This window comes from Micromesistius poutassou (genome assembly GCF_964030765.1).
Source record: "Micromesistius poutassou genome assembly, chromosome: 18".
Lineage (NCBI taxonomy): Eukaryota > Metazoa > Chordata > Actinopteri > Gadiformes > Gadidae > Micromesistius > Micromesistius poutassou.
This window is the reverse complement of record NC_140288.1, coordinates 3,680,671-3,700,760: the sequence shown is the minus strand read 5'-3', so window position 1 is coordinate 3,700,760 and position 20,090 is coordinate 3,680,671. Positions and strand designations below refer to the sequence as shown.

The following is a 20,090-nucleotide window of genomic DNA, read 5'->3' as shown; positions in this document are numbered from 1 at the left end:
AACGTTCACGCTGAAGGCTGACCTATGAGCCACGGTTCTTACTGTATGAAGCTGACGTCGTCCACGAAGAACTTGATGCGTAGGAACAGGTTGAAGGGGACGTCAGACTTCTTCTTCTTGGGCTCCTCCTTCCAGCCCTCCGGGGCCACCTTGGTCAGTTTGGCATCGGGGTCCACGAAGAAGAACTCGTTATCTGAGGAGGGAGAAGGAGGGTTAGATAAGAACAGTTGGAGCAGATAGGCTGGTGACAACGGTCGCAATTAACGGTCAATTTAATGTTCAATAGTGCTGCAATAAAGTTGCAAAAAATAAAACATTTATGACATTTCATGAAAATAAATGTATTTAGTTATTTTCTTATATTCTTGTTGTCGTATTTTTTATAGTAGTAGTTCATGTAGTTCCATGAAATATTGTGAGAATATTTTTTTTGTGATCAGGTTCTCTATTCCTTCCTATAAAATGTTAGAAATTTAGATGTAATTTTTTTTGCATTTCTTATAAAATGTAAAACAAGTATTAAGAGTAAATTGAAAATTGTGCCAATGCCATTCATTTGCATATTTTGGGTCCAAAAAGTAAAAGGTGATATTTTCACCGTTTTGCATAAATTTCTTGGGTTATTTCATGAACCCAAACCCTATGGATCGTGAGCTAAGCGAATCCTCACCCCCCCCCCCCCCCCCCCCCCCCCCCCCCCATATGGACACGCCCCCCACACCTTTTAAGTAGGCCAGGCCAAACAGGTGGTGCTCCACCAGTCCGACGTGAGCCACCACCATGTCCAGCACGTCTTTACAGACGGCCTTCAGGTCGCAGCCCAGCTCCAGTCGCTGCCCGTTCAGCAGCACCACCCCCACCTTCCGCTGGACCTCCTCGCCCTTGCCTTTCTTCTGGATGGGTGGAGAGACACAAGCGAGGAGATTAATAGATAGATAGATAGCCTTTATTGTCATTGCATCTTATAAAACAACGAAATTGGAGAGCTGCTCCAGTAAGGTGCCTCATTAATTGTAAAAAAAACTCAACAGTTCAACCAAGCAAACACATTTACTATTTTTAAAAATACTATTTTATCATCATCCCCCCCTCTTCAAATCCCTGTCATTCAATAGGATGGATCACTTGCACTTTCTCTTTCACTACTGCTGTCATTTTGTTATGTTTACTGTGTTTTAAATGTCTTGTCTGTCATGTGTGGAGAAAGCCAGCTCACTTAACTGTACACCAAATCTACCTCCCGGTATAAATAGATTTATATAATCTATCTAATCGAATGTTACTATGGTGTTTTCGTCTTCGTCTGGGGTGTATTTTTGTGTGAATGCGCCTTCCTGGAATGTGCACAATAGCAATACAGCGCTTTGGTCTTTGTGAAAATACATTTTATAAAAGGGCTTGTGTGGTTATGTTGTCCAAACTGTTATGTTGTTCATAAACACCATAACCCTAACCGACTCACATGAATCCAAAAGATGAAAGTGCTACATTGCGGTTGTTTTCATTTTTCATTCATGACAGGCAAGCTCACTCCCAACGCTCTCTTGCAGAATCGGTACATGGGAGTAATGCTGCCAAGTAAAGCCAGGACGGACTATAATGATGGTTTGATCACACAGACAGGTATTGGACCTTTAAGGAATGATAATTCCCCAGAAAACTAGAAGACAATGACATTTCAGTCATGATCATTTCTCAACTCTCTTAAAACAAAAATGTGAGAACGTGACATTGAGTTCACTCAATGTCTATGAAGTGATAATCCAGAGAACATTGGACTGTCTGTCCTGTCGTATGAATGCAATGTCAAGCATTTTGAGCTGGTCCCTGACCATGAATGGTGCCATATAAATAAAAAGGTATCACTAGTGAAGATGAAGCGTTACCATGATGGACGAGGGCACAGTCAGGGAGACACAGGGCTCGCTGGTCATCTTCACGAACTCCGGGCCGTAGAAAGACTGCAGGCCGGCCAGAAACACAGGACAGCCATTATGAACATTGTTTTGTAGTCGCAGACTTTTTTGTAAAAAGCGCCCACCGATACTGTGAGTCGTACATTCTTAGGCTTCGGTGGGAATCCAGCCCCTCAGTTTTATGCCTTGATCTACCAGCTGATAAGACACAAGGCCACTGTGACTCCACATGAAAAGTGGTACTGCCATGCCAGCACCCACATTAAAAGAATGTGTTATGGTGCATTGGTTCATAGACACAAGATACAACCAAAACTATCTAAAAAGCAACTGTACATCAATAAAATAAATATATAAAAACAGATACAATATTAAACATAACGATCCAAAAAAAATCCCCGGAGAGTACACAGAAACCGATGTAGTCAAAACATCGAGAAATCTTGAATATGAAACCACACATGGCGTACGGCTTGAACCCCCCCCCACACTCCCCTCACCTTGGCCTTGCGCTGGCCGTGCGCGGGCGTGCTGAAGGGGTCCCCCTGGAGGTCCGCCACCGAGGCGCGGGACGCCGGCGACATCTCGTCCGGCATGTAGAGGTTGGCCCGGGACAGCCTGACGGCCAGGTGGGCCTGCAGGCGCTGCACCTCCTCCTCCTGGCTGCGCAGGAGCAGCTCCGCCCCCGCCAGACCATCGTCTGACGCCGGCCCGTCGTACAGCCTGGGGAGGGATGGGGGGGGAGGGAGGAGATGGTAGGTGAGGCTGCTTCTTCAAAGCACCAATCACAAGACGGCTTAGCTCAGGAGGTAGAGAGGGTTGACTTGAACCCGGGAGGTTGCGAGTTTCGATCCAGGTGTCCCCTGAGCAAGACACCTGATCCGAACTGCTCCCGATGGTTGACACCGCTGTCGGTGTGTGAATGAACCGTTGTAAGTCACTTTTGATAAGAGGTCTGCTAAATTTCCCTAAAATGTAAATACAAAAAAAATAACAACACTCTTCCCAAATGCTGATCCTCCTTCTGGTTTACGTGCCTGCGCCCACCGCTGCGAGCGGTAGAGCGTTGAACCTTCCCCTCTATAAAATGTTTAGTAGTACTGTTCATGGTACATATCATGCCCCACCTCTGATTATTCCATTGTCTATCACTACTTATTCTTTGATGAAGTAAATGTTTGTATGTGAAAAAAAAGACAAGACAAGAAAGGCAGGGGGGGCATTAGCTCAGGTGGTGGAGCGGGTTGGCTGGTAACCGCAAGTTGTTTGTTCGATCCCCGGCTCCTCCTAGCTGAGTGTCGAGGTGTCCCTGAGCGACAGCCAGCTCCTGACGAGCTGGCTGTCGCCGTGCGCGGTGGACTCCGCCGTCGGTGTGTGAATGTGTGCATGAATCGGTGAATGGCAGTCAACACTGTATAGCGCTTTGGATAAAGGCGCTGTAGAAATGAGGACCATTTACACAGGTTTGGCAATGGAAGTGTACTTTCTCCATGGCGATAAAGCCGTTTCAATCCTGGATCAAAGACAGACACACGGCGGTTTCTAGAGGATTGGAAACTAGTGGTTCCCCTCTGTGGGTGTAAACACAGCAGCAGGGGGCAGTGCTGCTCTGCTCCACCGGAGATTAGAGAGATAGACAACTCTGCTGAGTGAGGTTTCTACATTAGCTGACCTCACCAGGTAGGTATGACCCTGCACGCACACGCACACACACACACACACACACACACACACACACACCAGGGAAAGAGAGGGAAAGAGACAGAGAGAGGAATGTGTGTGAGTGAGAGAGAAACACAGATAAGCACCCCTCACTGCTTCATCCAAATTCACCTCAGTAATAAGCTTTACCATCCTCAACATCATTGTTGCAATTTCAGGGACTAGAGATGAATTTTACCAACAGGGGGCGCTATGGAACTATAACCACAACTATGAAACTCTCAGTGCACATATTCACATTGCTAGACACACCTCAAAGAATAACCGACCAGAGTATTTTAGAAATGTTTGAAATACTTTCATAGTGGTGTATGTTAACAGTGCATTTCCCTTCTGGTTCGACGTGTGTAACTCGTTCAACAAACTCCCGTTCACAGCAAGCCTGAACCCAGGATTTGCTGAATGTTTAACTGTAAGTGAACCCATTGTTTACGCTCAATTTTGATCACTATGGACATAAAAAAAAAAAAGGTTTTGGGCTGAGAGTTCTAGGAATGAGACTTATTATCCCCATGGTTACTTTTTTACAACTTTACAATTTACAACTTTATACTTATTTTTGCACTTGTACAAGTGGTTAGTATAAGTGTGCCAATGGGCGATGTTGTATATGAAATGCATCACACAGCGTGACACTGGACTATAGGTGACCGAGAAGCTTAACCCTTTCCTGGACACGGACATCAGAATCTACCGGCGCCCAGACGGAGCTCCACACATCCACACATCCACACACACCCCCAGGCGTTGGTGTACCCTCTGGTCTTGGATGTCCCTATGACGTATCACAAAAATAATAGGATTGAGTTTTGGAGGCGATTAGAACCTTCACAAACTGGTTGGCTGCGCCAAACACATCAGATTAAATACAGGTTTTCGTGAATTATACTTTTTTACTATGTTCAACATTATAGAAGACGTACAGAGATGATTCAAACAAAACAAACACGATTTTGGTTTCACTGGCGTTTGACCAGGCTCAGGAAATGCATGGGACTAGGCTCTGTGCCACGCATGAGTGGATAAGAATGTGCATGGACTTCCCTCACAGATGGTTGCATGACAGCACACATGCGTTCAGTCGCTACTATAACAGTTTAACCTTTAACAAGAATGTGCTCGTCTTCGAAGTATGAAGGTTTTAATTAAGACATACCCATTTTCTTTTTTTTACATGAATTGATTTCTGTATTGCATGTATGGATTATTGCATTCTGGAGCAATGACTTCTCACACACACACACACACACACACACACACACACATACACACACACCCCCCCACTAAAATAATCCAATCTAATCCAATCTTTACATACCAGGCGTGAGAACAGAGGCCAAAGGATAAATGGAGCTATTGTTTCCAACTTCTTTACACAAAAAAAACAACATGCAATTAACCAGCATTTTATAACATGCACAGACTGCCTCCAGAATTAACCCTGTTTTACTCTTATCGGAGAGGAATCACACACTACGACAGCAGACTGTAAAACACGTCTCATGATAAGAATGATATGCTGGCTAGTTCTTTCACAGTTAAACTCCAGTAGCCTGAGAAATTCCAATAACTTATTCACATCGTTGTAGGAATGTGCTGTATTAAATAGTTACTGCTGTACAATACCAAAAAATCCATCGTGTACTTTCTCACACACACAAATTCTACCTGGTTTGAACCGTGTAGTTATCTTTTTTTTTTTTCCCCAGACTTTTGGATGTTAGAAGCGGTTGGAAAGTTACTGCGCCATATCCCAAAGAAACTCTGACCTCAATAAATCATGGTTCACGGTTTATATCAGCCTTTCAGAGAAATTCACGTTCACCAAAACAGTCAATAGACCCGTTCCAACAAACGCGTCTAATACAAAAAACACATGTAGTTAGACATTTAGCACAGAGCAAGTATCTGGAAACATGTGGAGTTTACAACATAACATTGACTCCAAAATCTAATTTCTGTTCTGGAATAAGCAGACAGGCCTAACGCACACGATGCATCAATAAGTCATGGTCGGGCTAGGCCTTATGTGCTATTCTGCATTCAATTCTAGAAGTAATGAATACCGTGTATGTTACAGCAGTGTGCAGTTGTGTGTGTGTGTTTACTGGCGTCTATGTGTGTGTGTTTGTGTCTATGCGTGTGTATATTTGTGTATATGCTTTTGTATGCATGTGTGTCGATGTCTGTGTGCGGCTGTCTGTGTGTGTGCGGCTGTCTTTATGTGGGTGCATGTGTTGGTGTCTGTGTATATGTGTATGCGGGTATGGGTGTCTATGCGTGTGTGTGTTGTGGTCGATACACCTGTGTGCGTTGGTGGATGTGGCCGCGTCTGTATGATGGAACTGTTTTCCGTGTGTGTGTGTGTGTGTGTGTGTGTGTGTGAATGAAGTGAACATTATGTGAATGTGGGTGTGCGGTGGTGTGTGTGCGTTTTGATGTGTGTGTATGCGTGTTGGTGTGTGTGTGTGTGTGTGTGTTACCTGTGCCTGTGTGTGTGTGTGTGTGTTACCTGTGCCTGTGTGTGTGTGTGTGTGTGCGCGCCTGTATGTGTGTTGGTGTGTGTATGCGTGTTGGTGTGTGTGTCGGTGTGTGTGTGTGTCGGTGTGTGTGTGTGTGTTACCTGTGTGTGTGTGTGTGTGTGTGTTACCTGTGCCTGTATGGGTTGGTGTGTGTGTGTGTGTGTGTGTGTGTGTGTGTGTGTGTGTGTGTGTGTGTGTTACCTGTGCCTGTATGGGTTGTGGTGTGTGTGTGTGTGTGTAGGTTACCTGTGCCTGTATGGGTTGTGGTGTGTGTGTGTGTGTGTGTTACCTGTGCCTGTATGGGTTGTGGTGTGTGTGTGTGTGTGTGTGTGTGTGTGTGTGTGTGTGTGTGTGTGTGTGTGTGTGTGTGTGTGTGTGTGTGTGTGTGTGTGTGTGTGTGTGTGTGTGTGTGTGTGTGTGTGTGTGTGTGTGTGCGTTACCTGTGCCTGTATGGGTTGTGGCTGGCCAGGGACAGGGCGTCTTGGTCGGCGAGGGCCGCCTGGGAGCCGTACCTCCTCACGCCCTCCTCCGGTTTCTTAACTGAGGGAGGAGACATGGCATGATCAAGGTCAGCCGTCCAACACACACACACACATGGATCACGACCACATCAGTGTGTACGTATAATGATCACAGACACACCACAACATACGCGCTCGGAGAACCAACATCGTACGTCCATATAGGTCTTGAAAATCATAATGCATCGTGGGATGTTTTGTTGGTGGAACTCATTTCCATGGGAGGACTTGGGTTCTGTAAGGACTCTGGAATGAACGTGTATGTATCGTTCCCTAGGCTAATAAGGAATAACTACAGACGCTATCGCTCGCATTGCAATGCTCCTATGCTTCCAAAACGGAGGCATGATCAGGATGTACAGGCCATGTTGATGACAAACACATCACACATCAATGCATACATATCAGGATCAGACACACATCACTATATACACCCTGATAACAAACTTAATATGCACATATAGTGACCGGACACATGTAAATATGTACATCAGTAATGGAGAAGCACTTTGTAAACATTGTTTCTGCTGTGTCAATAGAGTATATTATTATTATTAATAACTTATAGTGATTATCGCAGAGTCAAGGCCACATATTGAGATATCACACTAATGACGCCACAGGACACTGCAGCAGTAAACACATTGTCAGGAGAGGAAGGCAGAAGATCCCTGTAAACCAATACACGTCCACCCACACCCGCACGTTTTCAAGAGGACCTGCACGAACACGTGTGAGAGGAAGGAGCTCCGATGAGCGGGACTGACAATGGGCCGGATGAGTCAGAAATTAAATAACGTGCGCACTTGGCCACTCCCATCAGCCAGACCTTTTTACACAACAAACGACAGAAACTGCTACTGCCGCCCCGCGTCTAGGGCGTGACGGGGCTTGTGGTCCAGAAATGTATTATACCTGGAAGAATGTAACGTTACCTTCCTCACGACATTCACGCTTGCTTTCATTTCCAGTATTCCAGCGAGTGATTGGTGATGTGGCAAAACTAAAGCTAAGACAGCTTATAAGTTTATAGTTTATAAGGTCAATAAACACCGGCTTTTGAGCAATGTGTTGCGGACGTGCAAAATCGTTAATCGTTGCAAATACTTCGGACGGTTGCCTTGGGGTGATTTCAAATATTTATGCGGGATCCGGTCCAAGCGGTATTGTGCAATAGCAGAGCAGTTACATTACATAAACAAATTAAGAAAGCAAGCTGAGCAAATCCTCTCTCACACATATTGTTTTCAAAACTGCCCACTTTCTGCCAAGACAAAACATGCTTTTAGTGATATGATAAATCTAGATTTTTTTTTCCCTTTGTTTTTTTAAACCAAACTATTAGCTCTTGCAGTCCGAGAAGCTTTGATCTTCAAGTTTACTTTTTCCTTCTGCCATAAATCAATTTTATAGTCACTGTTGTACAACGCAGAAGGAAAAAAAAACCAGTTCCTTCTAAGAAACCTTTTTTTTGTAGCGTTTGTAGCTTGAACAGTACTTGGCAAAAACAAAAGTGACACATGGTTATCCAAGCTATGACCCTGCTGCTCCTCGCCATACAGCCAGCAAAGGAGTGAGTCAGCCACGCCAAACTCATATCATTCCTCATGAACCCGATACTACAGTACAAACAATACAGTCCCCCGGAAGATAGTCCTCCAAGTTCTGTAGCCCAGTGTTGGTTTAACCTTCTGTTATGGCAATATGAAAATAGTAAGGATGTTGTCCTTTCCTGGAAATAATCTTTCGATGGACATAATAAATTTCATTCTTCAGTGCAATACTGGGAAACGGATTGAGGCTTGCGGTATGAAACATCCAAGGTTTGTTATGTAAGGTAGTGCACAAAAGACGATGTACAAGTAAAGTTGCTGTAAGAACAACACGCAACGGGGATTCGCTCAACTTAAACAATGCAATGCTCGCCATTTTCCTCCTTTTACTTTACCCTTCTATCTGATACATGCGTCACACATCATCCCCTTCCCCCATGCTGTTTAAAACCTGTTTGCGTACATGGTGGCGTGTACATTTCTTCAGACCGACATGTGTGTACAAATCTTATCACGGCCACGACGACAACATCGGCCATTATAGATCGAACCTCTAATAAAAAAAACGAACTGAAACTCAACTCCAAAGTCTAAAATGGAAGTCCGTAGCCGAGACGGAACAACCTTGTTCTCCATGTGGCTGGGCACGATGCATAACCTCCCATTGTACGCATCATAACAACAATCGACCAAACGTCCACCGTTCAATCTCTTCAATCAGAGTCCCACGAGGCCAGACAGAAGCACAAGGATGCCGTGTTCTCAAGCACCCGTGGAGCCATGCAACGTGTGCTTCACGAGGCCCCCCAATGAGCCAAGCTTCATCAGACGGGAGTCACAACAATGGAGACGCTGATTATTTTCATCATCATCATCATCATCTTCATCATCATCAGTACCTTGTCTGTACTCAGGGTCGGACGAGGTGACGGAGGGGCTCTCGCTGGATGAGCTGTAGTCGCTGTGGTAACGCTGGTGGGTGTGGAGCGGGTCTGGGGAGGAGGAGGAGGAGGAGGAGGAGGAGAGGGAGACGGAGAGGGAGAAGGAGGAGGAGGAGGAGGAGGGGGAGGGGGGGAGACGGACGGACAGACAGGGAGAATGGAATGCAGTGTTAGTTTTACACTCGTAACTGTTGTTCATGGGTGAGTAGCGGGGGGCAATCCACATATGTACAGTGGTAGAGGGGGAGGAGGGGAACTCATGCATTGGAGGCGTTCGGGTTTAATCGTGCACAGTTTGATTTCTATATATAATATTGAAATGGAAATAGTAATACACTATTTTTGGTGCGGACATTTTCCTTAATCATCCCTGACCAATGCTCTTTCCCCCGAAAAAGAATGACTGAAAGAAAGGAGGAGTAACCGGAAAGACATTCACTGTCTATTTTTACAACTTCAGTTCGCACAGAGTTCAGATTTTTAAGTGTAGGTATTAGGCCTGAAAAGCCATCTAGCGCAAGCGGTCTTTAAAAACACCTGTGCAATAAATTAACCAGGACTTGGCCAAGTCTGAAACTTTCCTTTAACCAGCTGTAACCCACTATTATGTCAGATAAGCCATGGAAAGATCCATGGAATCATTTGAATAGATTGAATTATGACCTTACTCCAATCTCTTACCTGGGGACACTATCTCTTACAGCGCAGGTGAGGTCGGGCATGATGTTTTAAAAATACGTCACGTGTTTAAAATGCTTTCAGTTTCCTCGTTTACACTCTTCCAGAACTTGAAAGTCCTGCTCCTGAGTATCTGCTGCCACAACATAGTTTAGATAAATGGCATTCCTCAGTGGTTTATACACTCGCACTCTTTTGGAAAACTAGTTCAAACTCTAGATGCGTCCCTCTCCTCTAACAGCTGAATTGATTGAGCAGCTATTTCAGGAAAAACAATCGAACCAGTCATAAGAAGCCTTCATTGTCCAATGCGTTTTTGTGTCATTTATTAAAATTAAAATGTGTCGAAAAAGGGATGTTTCAAGCACATTCAACGACACACATACATGCACAACAAGTGGGTTCACACAGCAAACACAAGGACAAAAACATGCTCAAACATTTAAAAGGGTTGAGTATTGGGCAGACTGCTAGTGAAGCTTGATAGCCTGCAGGTTAAGTCTCCCGTCCTAGCCATTGGTGGCTTCAAAAGTTGAATAATACCACCACAAGAAATGTTTCTTACCTCCGACCATTCTTTAAGTATACACATAAATAAACGTGGCTTAATAATTTTTTTTTTTTATGAGTTTTTTATATGTATTTTTAAAGGTAACATATGTCATTTCTGCTGCTAGGGGGTCTCTCAAAACAATAACAAAGTAAGTAGTTTGATGACATGGGAACATGGCAGTGGTGGTCTTCACCACCATTGCCAGTGAAAGATGTGTGATGTGATGTGACTCAGGTAGAGTCCTGTTCGAGGGACAAGTTAACGTATCCCAGTTACATTCACTTTACATTTAGTCACATTTATTCACGTAATGTAATTTCAATCTATGGAAATTACCCCAAGTAACGATGTTAACTAATCAGCTGTAGCTAACGTTATTTGAGTGATTCAATCGTGGGGTAGCCCAGCGCTGTTATCCGTGGTCAAAACAATCAAAACATTAGTCTTTCTTAACAGATATTCACGCTCCAAATAAGAGCAATGTGATGCTGGGACTTGAGCACCGCTAGGAGTCCTGTGTGTCTGGCGGTGTATATCGGTGTACAGCTGCCCAGAAGACAGTCGGGCAGCAGAACTAGAGAACTGAGACATCGTTAGGTCATATTCTTCTAAAATGACAAAGTACCCAACAAAAGCCAAACTAAAATTCAATTTAACTGAAGGCGTCCCATGTTTCAAAATGAGAAGTTAAGAAGTGCATCCCGCTGGCTGTACACCAGTATAAGCAGGTTAAGAACTGCATCGTCATTAAAGCTGTAGTGTATTTGTTACGAACATGTATTTGTATGTAACACAGATTAAACTTACTGGAGTTCATCAAACTATCAACAAGTACAAGAGTACTCGTTGAGATTTAGGCCATGTATTCGCTTAGATGTTTTTGGTATTTGTGGCATCCCTCAAACTGATCTGTGAACTCTGGTTGATTCAATTAATGAATTCAGCCAGCCGTCTCCTCTGCTGGGAAAAGCCAAACACCATCATGTCTTGATTCAGAGGGTGCTTGCTCGGAGTGGAGAGTTTATTCACAAGCGGTGCGGTGTCAGTGTGTTGGTGTGAGGGAGAGAGAGCGCTAGAGTGAATCAATGTGTGGTGCACAGCTCTACAATTTAATAAGCTTCTCACATTAAAACAAAAAAAATAGTAAATGTATGGGAAACGCTATCGACCGCGGATGGCGTCGTTCTCTCGGATGGATGGTAAAATAAAAAATGACCCGCCCAAGTGAAGTATGTTTGGGAGACTACATTAGCTTGGTGGTTTGCATGGGCCACTTGTTAAAGTAGTACATCATAGTAAGCTACATCACTATTGCAATATCATCTCTCTACTGGACTAGTGTTTTTCACGCGTTTCCCCGAAAGTTAGGGGGTAAAGGACACAGGACGCCAGACATATGACCAAATGTAACAGACTGTTAAGGGCTCTTTATGGCCCCACGTTCATGCAACGCAAGGGGCTTACGGACCCCTTACGTCCTTGCGGACCCTCCTTGCGTCCACCGCAAGGGCTGGACGTGCGCCTCCCAAAAATTGTAACCTTCCGTCGAGGCGACGCAGCCGCAAGGGGCTGTGATTGGTCCGCTCACTAAAACCCGACGCAGGACCATAAACGTTCACGACTGCGTCGAAGCGTCTGCGTGGTCCGTTGCGTTGCGTGAACGTGGGACCATAAAGAGCCCTTTACCGTGAATAAAACTACGGATTTCTCTGTTTCTGTGTTTGAACATTTTTGGAAACATTTTGGATAATGTAGGTACACAACTCAACAAAATAGAAGACGTAGGTCCAGCCCTTTGTAGATATTTTTATGAGAAAACGTGACATATTAGGCTGTGCCTTTACCCACAGCCCCAATGTCCCCTAAATGTCCTCTATGGGCAGCTAGCATTGCTGTAAAGCTACAAAGTCCCTGAATGACAGATTTCCAGTAAGTAAGGAAGTCAAACTGCTGGCCTCTGAAGTTCTCTTCAACCCTCTGACTAACCACGTTCAGCATTAGGTTATTCTGGGTAATGGATGAACGGCTGTCTTAATGGATAACTTTGGGGCTGGTTAACCTAACTTAACCTTAACTTAAGCCTATAGGTTGTAATGAGAATAACCCTAACCCTGGGTTAGGAGGGATAGAGAGATTGAGGTCTAAAGCATCCAGTTAATTGGAAATAATTACTTAAGCTTTGTATCATTTTGTTGGCCGGTAAGACATGTGGCTACGCCAGACAACTAGAGTGCTGGTGGAAGATACCACATTCAATTTAAAAAAAACTTTAAAAAGTTGTATTCAATCTAGAATTCATAATTCAACATACTCACACTCAGAAGTTTAGTGTGTTCAAATGGGAAATGGATGAACAACACTTGCATATGAAAAGGACAGGACCCTGTCTCTGATGCAAAAAGCGAAGGGACAGCTCATTTTCTCATTATAGTAGTTTAATTATTGTCCAGGGACAGGACATGGCCAAACAGGGCCGCAATTAGGGGGGCAAAATCAGCGGACAGTGTCTCCTCTTACACATTTTCTATTAGCCTCAAGTGATATTTTCCCATTTAACCTTAAAGAGACAAGGGGAGGTATATATAAAACACATAAATATAAAGCAACGCAAGACAAAAAAAAAAAAAGTTATGTCTTCCTTTTGTTTCCTTTCCTGCTTATTATTTTTCTCAGAGTGCCTCCGCTCCGTTTTTTCAATTTTTTTTCCTCCTCCTCCTCTGCAGCCTTCATGCTCTTTAATTGCTCCCACTCAAAGCAACGCGAACTCAGACACTGAGGTTATTTACAGTCTGGTGGTCTCGGGGAGAAGGAGGGGGAAAAGAGCTGAAATGGATAATGATAGCCTTCTGCAAACCCTGCGTTTCCTTGATTCAGCAGAAAACCCTGCAGTATAGAGAGAGCGCCTCCGATCTTTTTTTTTTTTCTTACATCCCGCGACCCTGTGTGTGTGTGTGTGTGTGTGTGTGTGTGTGTGTGTGTGTGTGTGTGTGTGTGTGTGTGTGTGTGTGTGTGTGTGTGTGTGTGTGTGTGTGTGTGTGTAGCCCGTGTGCGGTCTCAACGTACGCAGTAATGCTGCAGCTGAAGAACGCTGAAGTTTCCCGTCCGACCGACTCAACATGCTGCACGCTAATTTATGCATTTATGTAACGACCGACGGCTCGGCAGGAAGTGAGGAATTTAGGTGTTGAGGTTGACTGTGGTTTGTTCTTCGTTGGAGAGAACGAACAACTCAGTCATTATGAAACCGTTGGTTTTGCTGTATGAAGCCCACTTCTCCATCAGACCCCCCCTCCCCCATGCAGCAGCCCCGCTCGATGCTATTGCTAAACCCCGACACTGTGATACACCCGGCCCAATGCTATCCCCACGCTAACCGCAAGCTAAGGCTACTCCGACCCTCATGCTACACCCAGTTACCCAGTCACCTGTTACCCAGTTTCATGCTAACCCCAACACCATGATGCACCCGGTCCAATGCTATCTCCACACCACACCCACAATGCCATGCTGCACCCAGCTCATTGCATCCTAGTCCCACCTTGCTACCTCCACTAATCTCCAAGCTACATCCAGCACAACGCTACCCCCATGCTACCCCCAGCCTTATGCTACACCCAGCACAACGCTACCCAATGCTACACCCAGCACAACGCTACCCAATGCTACACCCAGCACAACCCTACCCCCATGCTACCCCCAGCCTTATGCCTCACCCAGCACAACGCTACCCCCATGCTACCCCCAGCCTTATGCTACACCCAGCACAACGCTACCCCCATGCTACCCCCAGCCTTATTCTAAGCCCATCCCCATGCTACCCAATGCTACGCCCATCCCCATGCTACACTCAGCAGAACCCTACCGCCACGCTGCTCCCAGCCTTACTGCTACTCAGCATAATGCTACGCCCAGGCTAAACCCCCAGTCCCAGCCCCGGTAGGCCCGCGTGCTGCCGCCACACACAGGCAGAGTTTCCCCCAGCCTGCCTGCCTGGGCCTGGGCCCGGGGCCCGGGGGGCCACGAGACCCGCTGGCCAAGCCCCCGGAAAGCGCAATAACGTTTGGAATTCCCTCATCCGCTACACATGACTCTAATTACAGCCCGCGTCGGGAAGCCTACCACACCGGCTGACTAGCAGCAGCACCTTGGCACAGTCTGGTGGGGGGGGAGGGGGGGAGAGGTGTAGGTGGTATGGGTGGGAGGGTGTGGTGGTAATAGGTGGTGGGGCAGGGGGGGTTAAGTTTTTAGACATGCATGTGCACACACACACGCACACACACGCGTGCACAAACACACACCAGCGAGAGGGGAAAGAAACCGGGGGCAGACTGTAACCGGGTGAAACCTGAGCGCATTGACCACTGCTGTGCCATCGTTTTCCTGCGCGCGCACACACACACACACACACACACACACACACACACACACACACACACACACACACACACACACACACACACACACACACACACACACACACACACACACACACACACACACACAGAAAGGGAAGAACAGGAAAGGGTAAGAAGGAGAAGAGAAGGAAGAGAGAGGGTTAAAAAAGGAAAAGGGAGGAAGCACAGAGCCAAGCAAAACACGGAGGAGGCCCGCTCAGTCCTGTGCGCTCCATTAGGCCTCATTCATACTGCAGCAAGGAATTCTGGGAGATGAGAGGGAGAACAATATTTGGGTTTCCGGTGGGGGGGTGGGGGGGGGGTTAGGGTTAGGGTTAGGGTTAGGGAGGGTCCCTTCGTTATTTTCCCTTTGTTATTTTTTTAATCATTCATAATTACCAACCGAATCACCCACGCCCTCGAAAATGTAATCAAGTCGGATATTATTAGGGGAGACAAGCCCCGACACACACACACACAAACACACACTCCACTGAAAGAAGTGAACATTCCCGCATAAGATAGCTTTACAGTGCAGGGAGGGAGGGAGGGAGGGAGCTCTCACTGAGCGCTGCTCCTTAACATAACCTAATTTACATCAAAGGAATGAAGCAAGCGGCCCCAGTTATAATTGCTATAGGGTAAAAGTGTGTGTGTGTGTGTGTGTGTGTGCGTGTGCGTGTGTGCGTCTGTCTGTCTGTGTCTGTCTGTGTGTGTGGCATTAAATAATGCCTGCGATGGAGACTCAATTAAAACTTAAAAATATACCCCCAGACTGGCACGAGGAGAACAGGGAGTGAAGACACCCTCGAAAAGGCTGCACAGGGTTGAAGAAGGGGCCGTCCACAGCTGGAGGCCGGCTTCGTGTGCCCCGTCGCCCCGGAGAGAGAAGGCGGACATGCGCGCCGTCGCGTAAACAGAAATGTAAAAAGATGTAAACACTGTCTGGCGGTTGACTTAAGAGCCGTCTGGCGGCTGTGGAGACCGTGTTGTGTTGCAACGCGTCACTCAGCGCCCTAACTAGGCCCACGGCTAACCTGTTTTATTGAACAAATGGTTAAGTATAGGGTGCCGCTATAAGATGTGGGTCACTGACTTATACATTTGTCTGCACGAGAGCGAGCGAGAGAGGGAGAGACAGAGAGAGAGACACAGAGAGACAGAGAGAGAGAGAGAGAGACCGAGAGACACAGAAAGAGAGAGAGAGAGAGAGACAGAGAGACAGAGAGAGAGAGAGAGAGAGCGAGACGTAGAGAGAGACGTAGAGAGCGAGAGAGCGAGACGGGCAGAGAGATCGAGATTCCAGGCAATACAGTACGTGTGACAGTTAGCAGCAAGCTAGAATTAAGATGGCCTGTAATTAGAATCGGCCATTTAGAGAGGGAGCTCTGCGCTCGTGACTCATAGGTCCTGTCTAAACACCAGCGGCCCAGTGGCGCTTCGTCCAGAGCCCAGCTTCCATCCCACATGGTAGTTAAAAGGTGGACACGCAGGCTATAAGCGGCCCCGGTGTCTGTCTGCCTACGTCACCCGCCCCCCCAACGCCATCTCCCTGAATAGGAGAGCAGAACAATAACTTGGGATCCGGCTGGTTTTGGTTCTCCCCCCCACCCCCCCACCTCTGTGAAGTAACATCGTAAGGGTTAATCTGGTTACTATGTATTCGTTGACGGTGAATTCAGTCACCGTTCGTTTAGGGAGCAGGTACCGGCCAGATGACTTGCTCAAGGACCTTTGGGGATCGAACGCGGTACGTTTTGGCTTGGGAGTCGAACGCCGTAGCCACTACACTAGCCTGCCCCTTTAATTAACAAACAAACAACATCGAATAGAACACTGTAGTCAAGATCAAGATCCCAAAGGCAAACATTCAAACATTCGTCTAGTTACTTAAGAGTGAGTGAGAAGTAGTTTTGCACGAACAGAGTTGTCCATGAATTGGCGTCCGTGGGGAGAGATGCGCCAAGAGGTATAATGTCTCGCCTTAAGGCTCCCGAAGACTTGATTAGTCAAGGGCGGCCATGTTTCCAACTCATACATTTAATCCGTAGCAATGGCTCACAGCAACACTTTCATCCAAGTCAACGTGCAAGTCAATTGTTTGGGCAGAGAGTGAGAGAGTGAGAGTGAGCGTGAGAGTGAAAGTGAGAGAGAGGCACAGAGAGTGAGAGTGCTAGAGCGAGAGAATTTGCCATTTAGAGAGATAGCAAGAGAGAGCGAGAGCGAGAACGAGGCAGAGAGAGAGAGAGAGTGAGGCAGAGAGAGAGAGAGAGAGAGCGAGGCAGAGAGAGAGAGAGCGAGGCAGAGAGAGAGAGAGAGAGAGAGAGCGAGAGAGCGAGAGATAGCAAGAGAGAGATAGCGAGAGCGCCAGAGAGCCAGAGAGCGAGCGAGAGAGCGCGCCGCGCCAGAACTCACCGTCTATGGCCTGCCGGAGCACCTGCAGCTTCCTCTGCTTCTCCTTGATCCGGTCGTACGCCCCCGTCAGCGCCACCGACTGGGCCGAGCGGTGGTGCTGGGGCTTCCTGCCCTTCAGCCCTCCCCCGCCGCCGCCGCCAAGACCTCCACCGAGACCACCACCAACGAGACCGCCGCCAAACTCCGAGTAGCGGGACTCCGCGTCGGCGGCGGGCGCCGGCCGGGACGCCGTGCGCCGCCGGCCCACCGACTGGGTGCTGAGGGCGCTGCTGCCCCGCCGGGCGTCCTCCAGCGCGCCGAAGCGCAGGGCGTCGGGGTCGATGCACGCCAGGTCCACGGACGACGCCCACGTCTTGCGGGGCAGGCCGGCGTACTGCAGCGAGCGCTGGTCCAGCTCCACGGGCCGCGAGCGCAGCTGGGGCTGGAAGGCGTGCAGGTGGGGCTGGGAGTGCTGCTGCTGCCGGAGCAGCTGGCTCTTGGAGTGGAGGTCGGTGGTGGACTCGGAGCCCTGGTGGCGGTGGTGGTGCTGGTGGTGCTGCTGCTGCTGGAGGAGGAGGGGGTGCAGGGGGTCCTGGGGGTGGGAGGGGTAGTCCAGCGGGGGGTACTGCAGCGGGTAGGTCTCGTCCGGGCCCTGCGGGTCCAGGATGGGCAGGGAGCTCATGGAGCGGCTCATGCCGCGGTTCAGGGAGGCCTGCTCCTGGGTGCGGACGCGGTAGCGCTCCAGGACTCTGGAGGCGGCACCCCGCCCTGAACGGGAGCCAAGAGGGAAAACCAGTCTCAGTTATCGTCCTTTTAACCGTCAACCATGTGTTTGTGTATTCCGTTGGTTGAATTTGTCTGCGTTTTAAACGCCACCGGGAGAGAGAACACGATAGAACTTGCTGAAATGGCAATTGAATATTAAATCTATAAAATAAAACAACAAAATATCTGTACTTCTAGAAACACAGATAATTGGTATTAGGCTTCTCGTCCAGTCGCCTATGGATTCTATGTTTGAAGGTACACAGATATCCAATTGGAGCTTAAGAATTCATCTCTAGAAGGTCAAAGGGTTTTAGCATGTATTACTCGACGGGAGAGGGATGAAACATGAACCTAATTTCACGCAACGGACCGAGATGAACAACATTAAAACCCATTCCGTTGCCCCGGTTTGGCTCAAAGGCTGGGGATCAAACGCTAATCAGGCGTGGTAATTGGTACAGGGTCCCCGAATAACTCAAAAGTTCCGGCCAGCGACTTCCTTCTTGCTAGTAAAAGGTTCAAGGCTTGAAGGTCTTACAGCTGATCCGTAAGAGCTGAATTATGAACTATTTGTCTGTATGTTCTGCGAGGTTCCGACCAATCGGGGCCCCGGTACTCTGGACATGCAGCGGAGGGGGGGGGGGTTCTCAATCTGGCCTCCAATCCAGACCCGCTGATCCAGATATTTTTCACATCATGCTTAAAACTACATCTACAGGGAGTCCGTGAAATTGATTTAGCACGCAAGCAAGCGAACAAAACGTGTCCAGCGGGGAGAGGCCTGGAGGGGTTGGGGGGGGGGGGTGCGGGATAATCTGACCGCAAGCCAGGGATGAACGCCTACACGCAACAATTTGGCACATTAGCGTCAGTTTAACCCAGGAAGTGTTTAGGATAAACGGTGTGGAAAAATAGTGCTTAACGGGTTCACAAGCACCACATATATGTTATATACTGTAGATTATTAGTTTGGTCAGCTGTTTTTAAATGCACTCGAGTTTTTCCCAATGAAACACTAACTCTACACATTAACATAGTTATACATAGAGACGTATGTATAGGTAGAAGGCAGACGGAGAATCACAGCACAGCAGTAAGGGAGAGGGGGAGAGGGAGAGAGAGAGACAGAAGCGATGGGGGGAAAAGAGAAAGATGACCAGAAAATTGAAAAGAGAGGGACACACAGAGGGAGAAATTAGGAAGCAGCCTGTCAACCCTGTGACGACACCCTGCATGTGGCCGCTTCATCTAAAGAAGCACACGCTTCAGCCAGGAGGACGGAGCTACCAAACACAGGCGGGCCTCGAGGAACTCAAGAGCACGCACGCGCACACACACATACACACACACACACACACAGGATCGGATTAGGACAGCCAATAAAAAACGATCAAGTGTAACAGTTTTTCTTTTCTCTGCTACAACAGCACGTACACCCAATGTGGGAAGCGCCACCGGGCGTGCGATTTTGTGTTTTGTGTTGAGCTACCAGGGATGAAAATACACAAAAACTGTTGCACTTCACACCGAACGAAAACAAAAGACACAATGACGGAATTGTCCCAGCATGACTTACAGCTCGCGGCCTTCAGCCTGCAGGACAGAGAACGAGAGAGAGAGAGAGAGAGAGAGAGAGAGAGAGAGAGAGAGAGAGAGAGAGAGCAAAAGAGCAAGAGAAAGAACAAGAGAGCGAAAGGAGCGAGACAGAGAACAAGAAAGGGAGAAAACGAGAGGGGAGAGAGAGACGCTCCTTGGGAGAGAAGTCCATTACCGAGCGGGTAATACTCTTTGCATGTACTTTCCCTACGGCAGGCCGGGGCTCAGGCACAGGAAAAACAAAGCTGTGATAGAAACAGGGGACCAGCAGTTTCACTGGTGACTCCGAAATATGTATCTGTAATCAATGCCATGCAGGAGCTTACATAAGAAGGAGAGCAGCCATTGCCTTGAGCTGGGCTCTCCGCTGCCAGACTCTCTCCCTCAGCAAACCACTGGGAAGACTGGCTCATATTTTCCTCAATTAAATTCCCTTCCTGGGGTTTTGCAGTGTGGTGCTTCTTGTCTGCTTTCAGAGATATTTTTATTGAACCCGTTTTACTTATACATTTCTTTTCCACGCAAAGCATGC

The 20,090-nt window shown here is 47.4% G+C and overlaps 1 protein-coding gene across 5 annotated transcripts in view; it reads right to left on the bottom strand.

Annotated features, from left to right (window-relative positions):
- The window catches only part of ptpn13 (protein tyrosine phosphatase non-receptor type 13), a 62,412-nt gene that overhangs the window by 26,380 nt on the left and 15,942 nt on the right, over positions 1-20,090 (bottom strand). For all 5 annotated transcript variants that reach the window (XM_084483129.1, XM_084483130.1, XM_084483133.1 and 2 more), the window contains 7 exons: positions 17,216-17,962; positions 9,134-9,226; positions 6,601-6,700; positions 2,417-2,639; positions 1,887-1,961; positions 722-893; positions 43-193 (listed from right to left, as the gene is read on the bottom strand). In XM_084483129.1, coding sequence (XP_084339255.1) covers positions 43-193; positions 722-893; positions 1,887-1,961; positions 2,417-2,639; positions 6,601-6,700; positions 9,134-9,226; positions 17,216-17,962 — 1,561 coding nt within the window. The remainder of the gene's footprint in view (positions 1-42; positions 194-721; positions 894-1,886; positions 1,962-2,416; positions 2,640-6,600; positions 6,701-9,133; positions 9,227-17,215; positions 17,963-20,090) is intronic.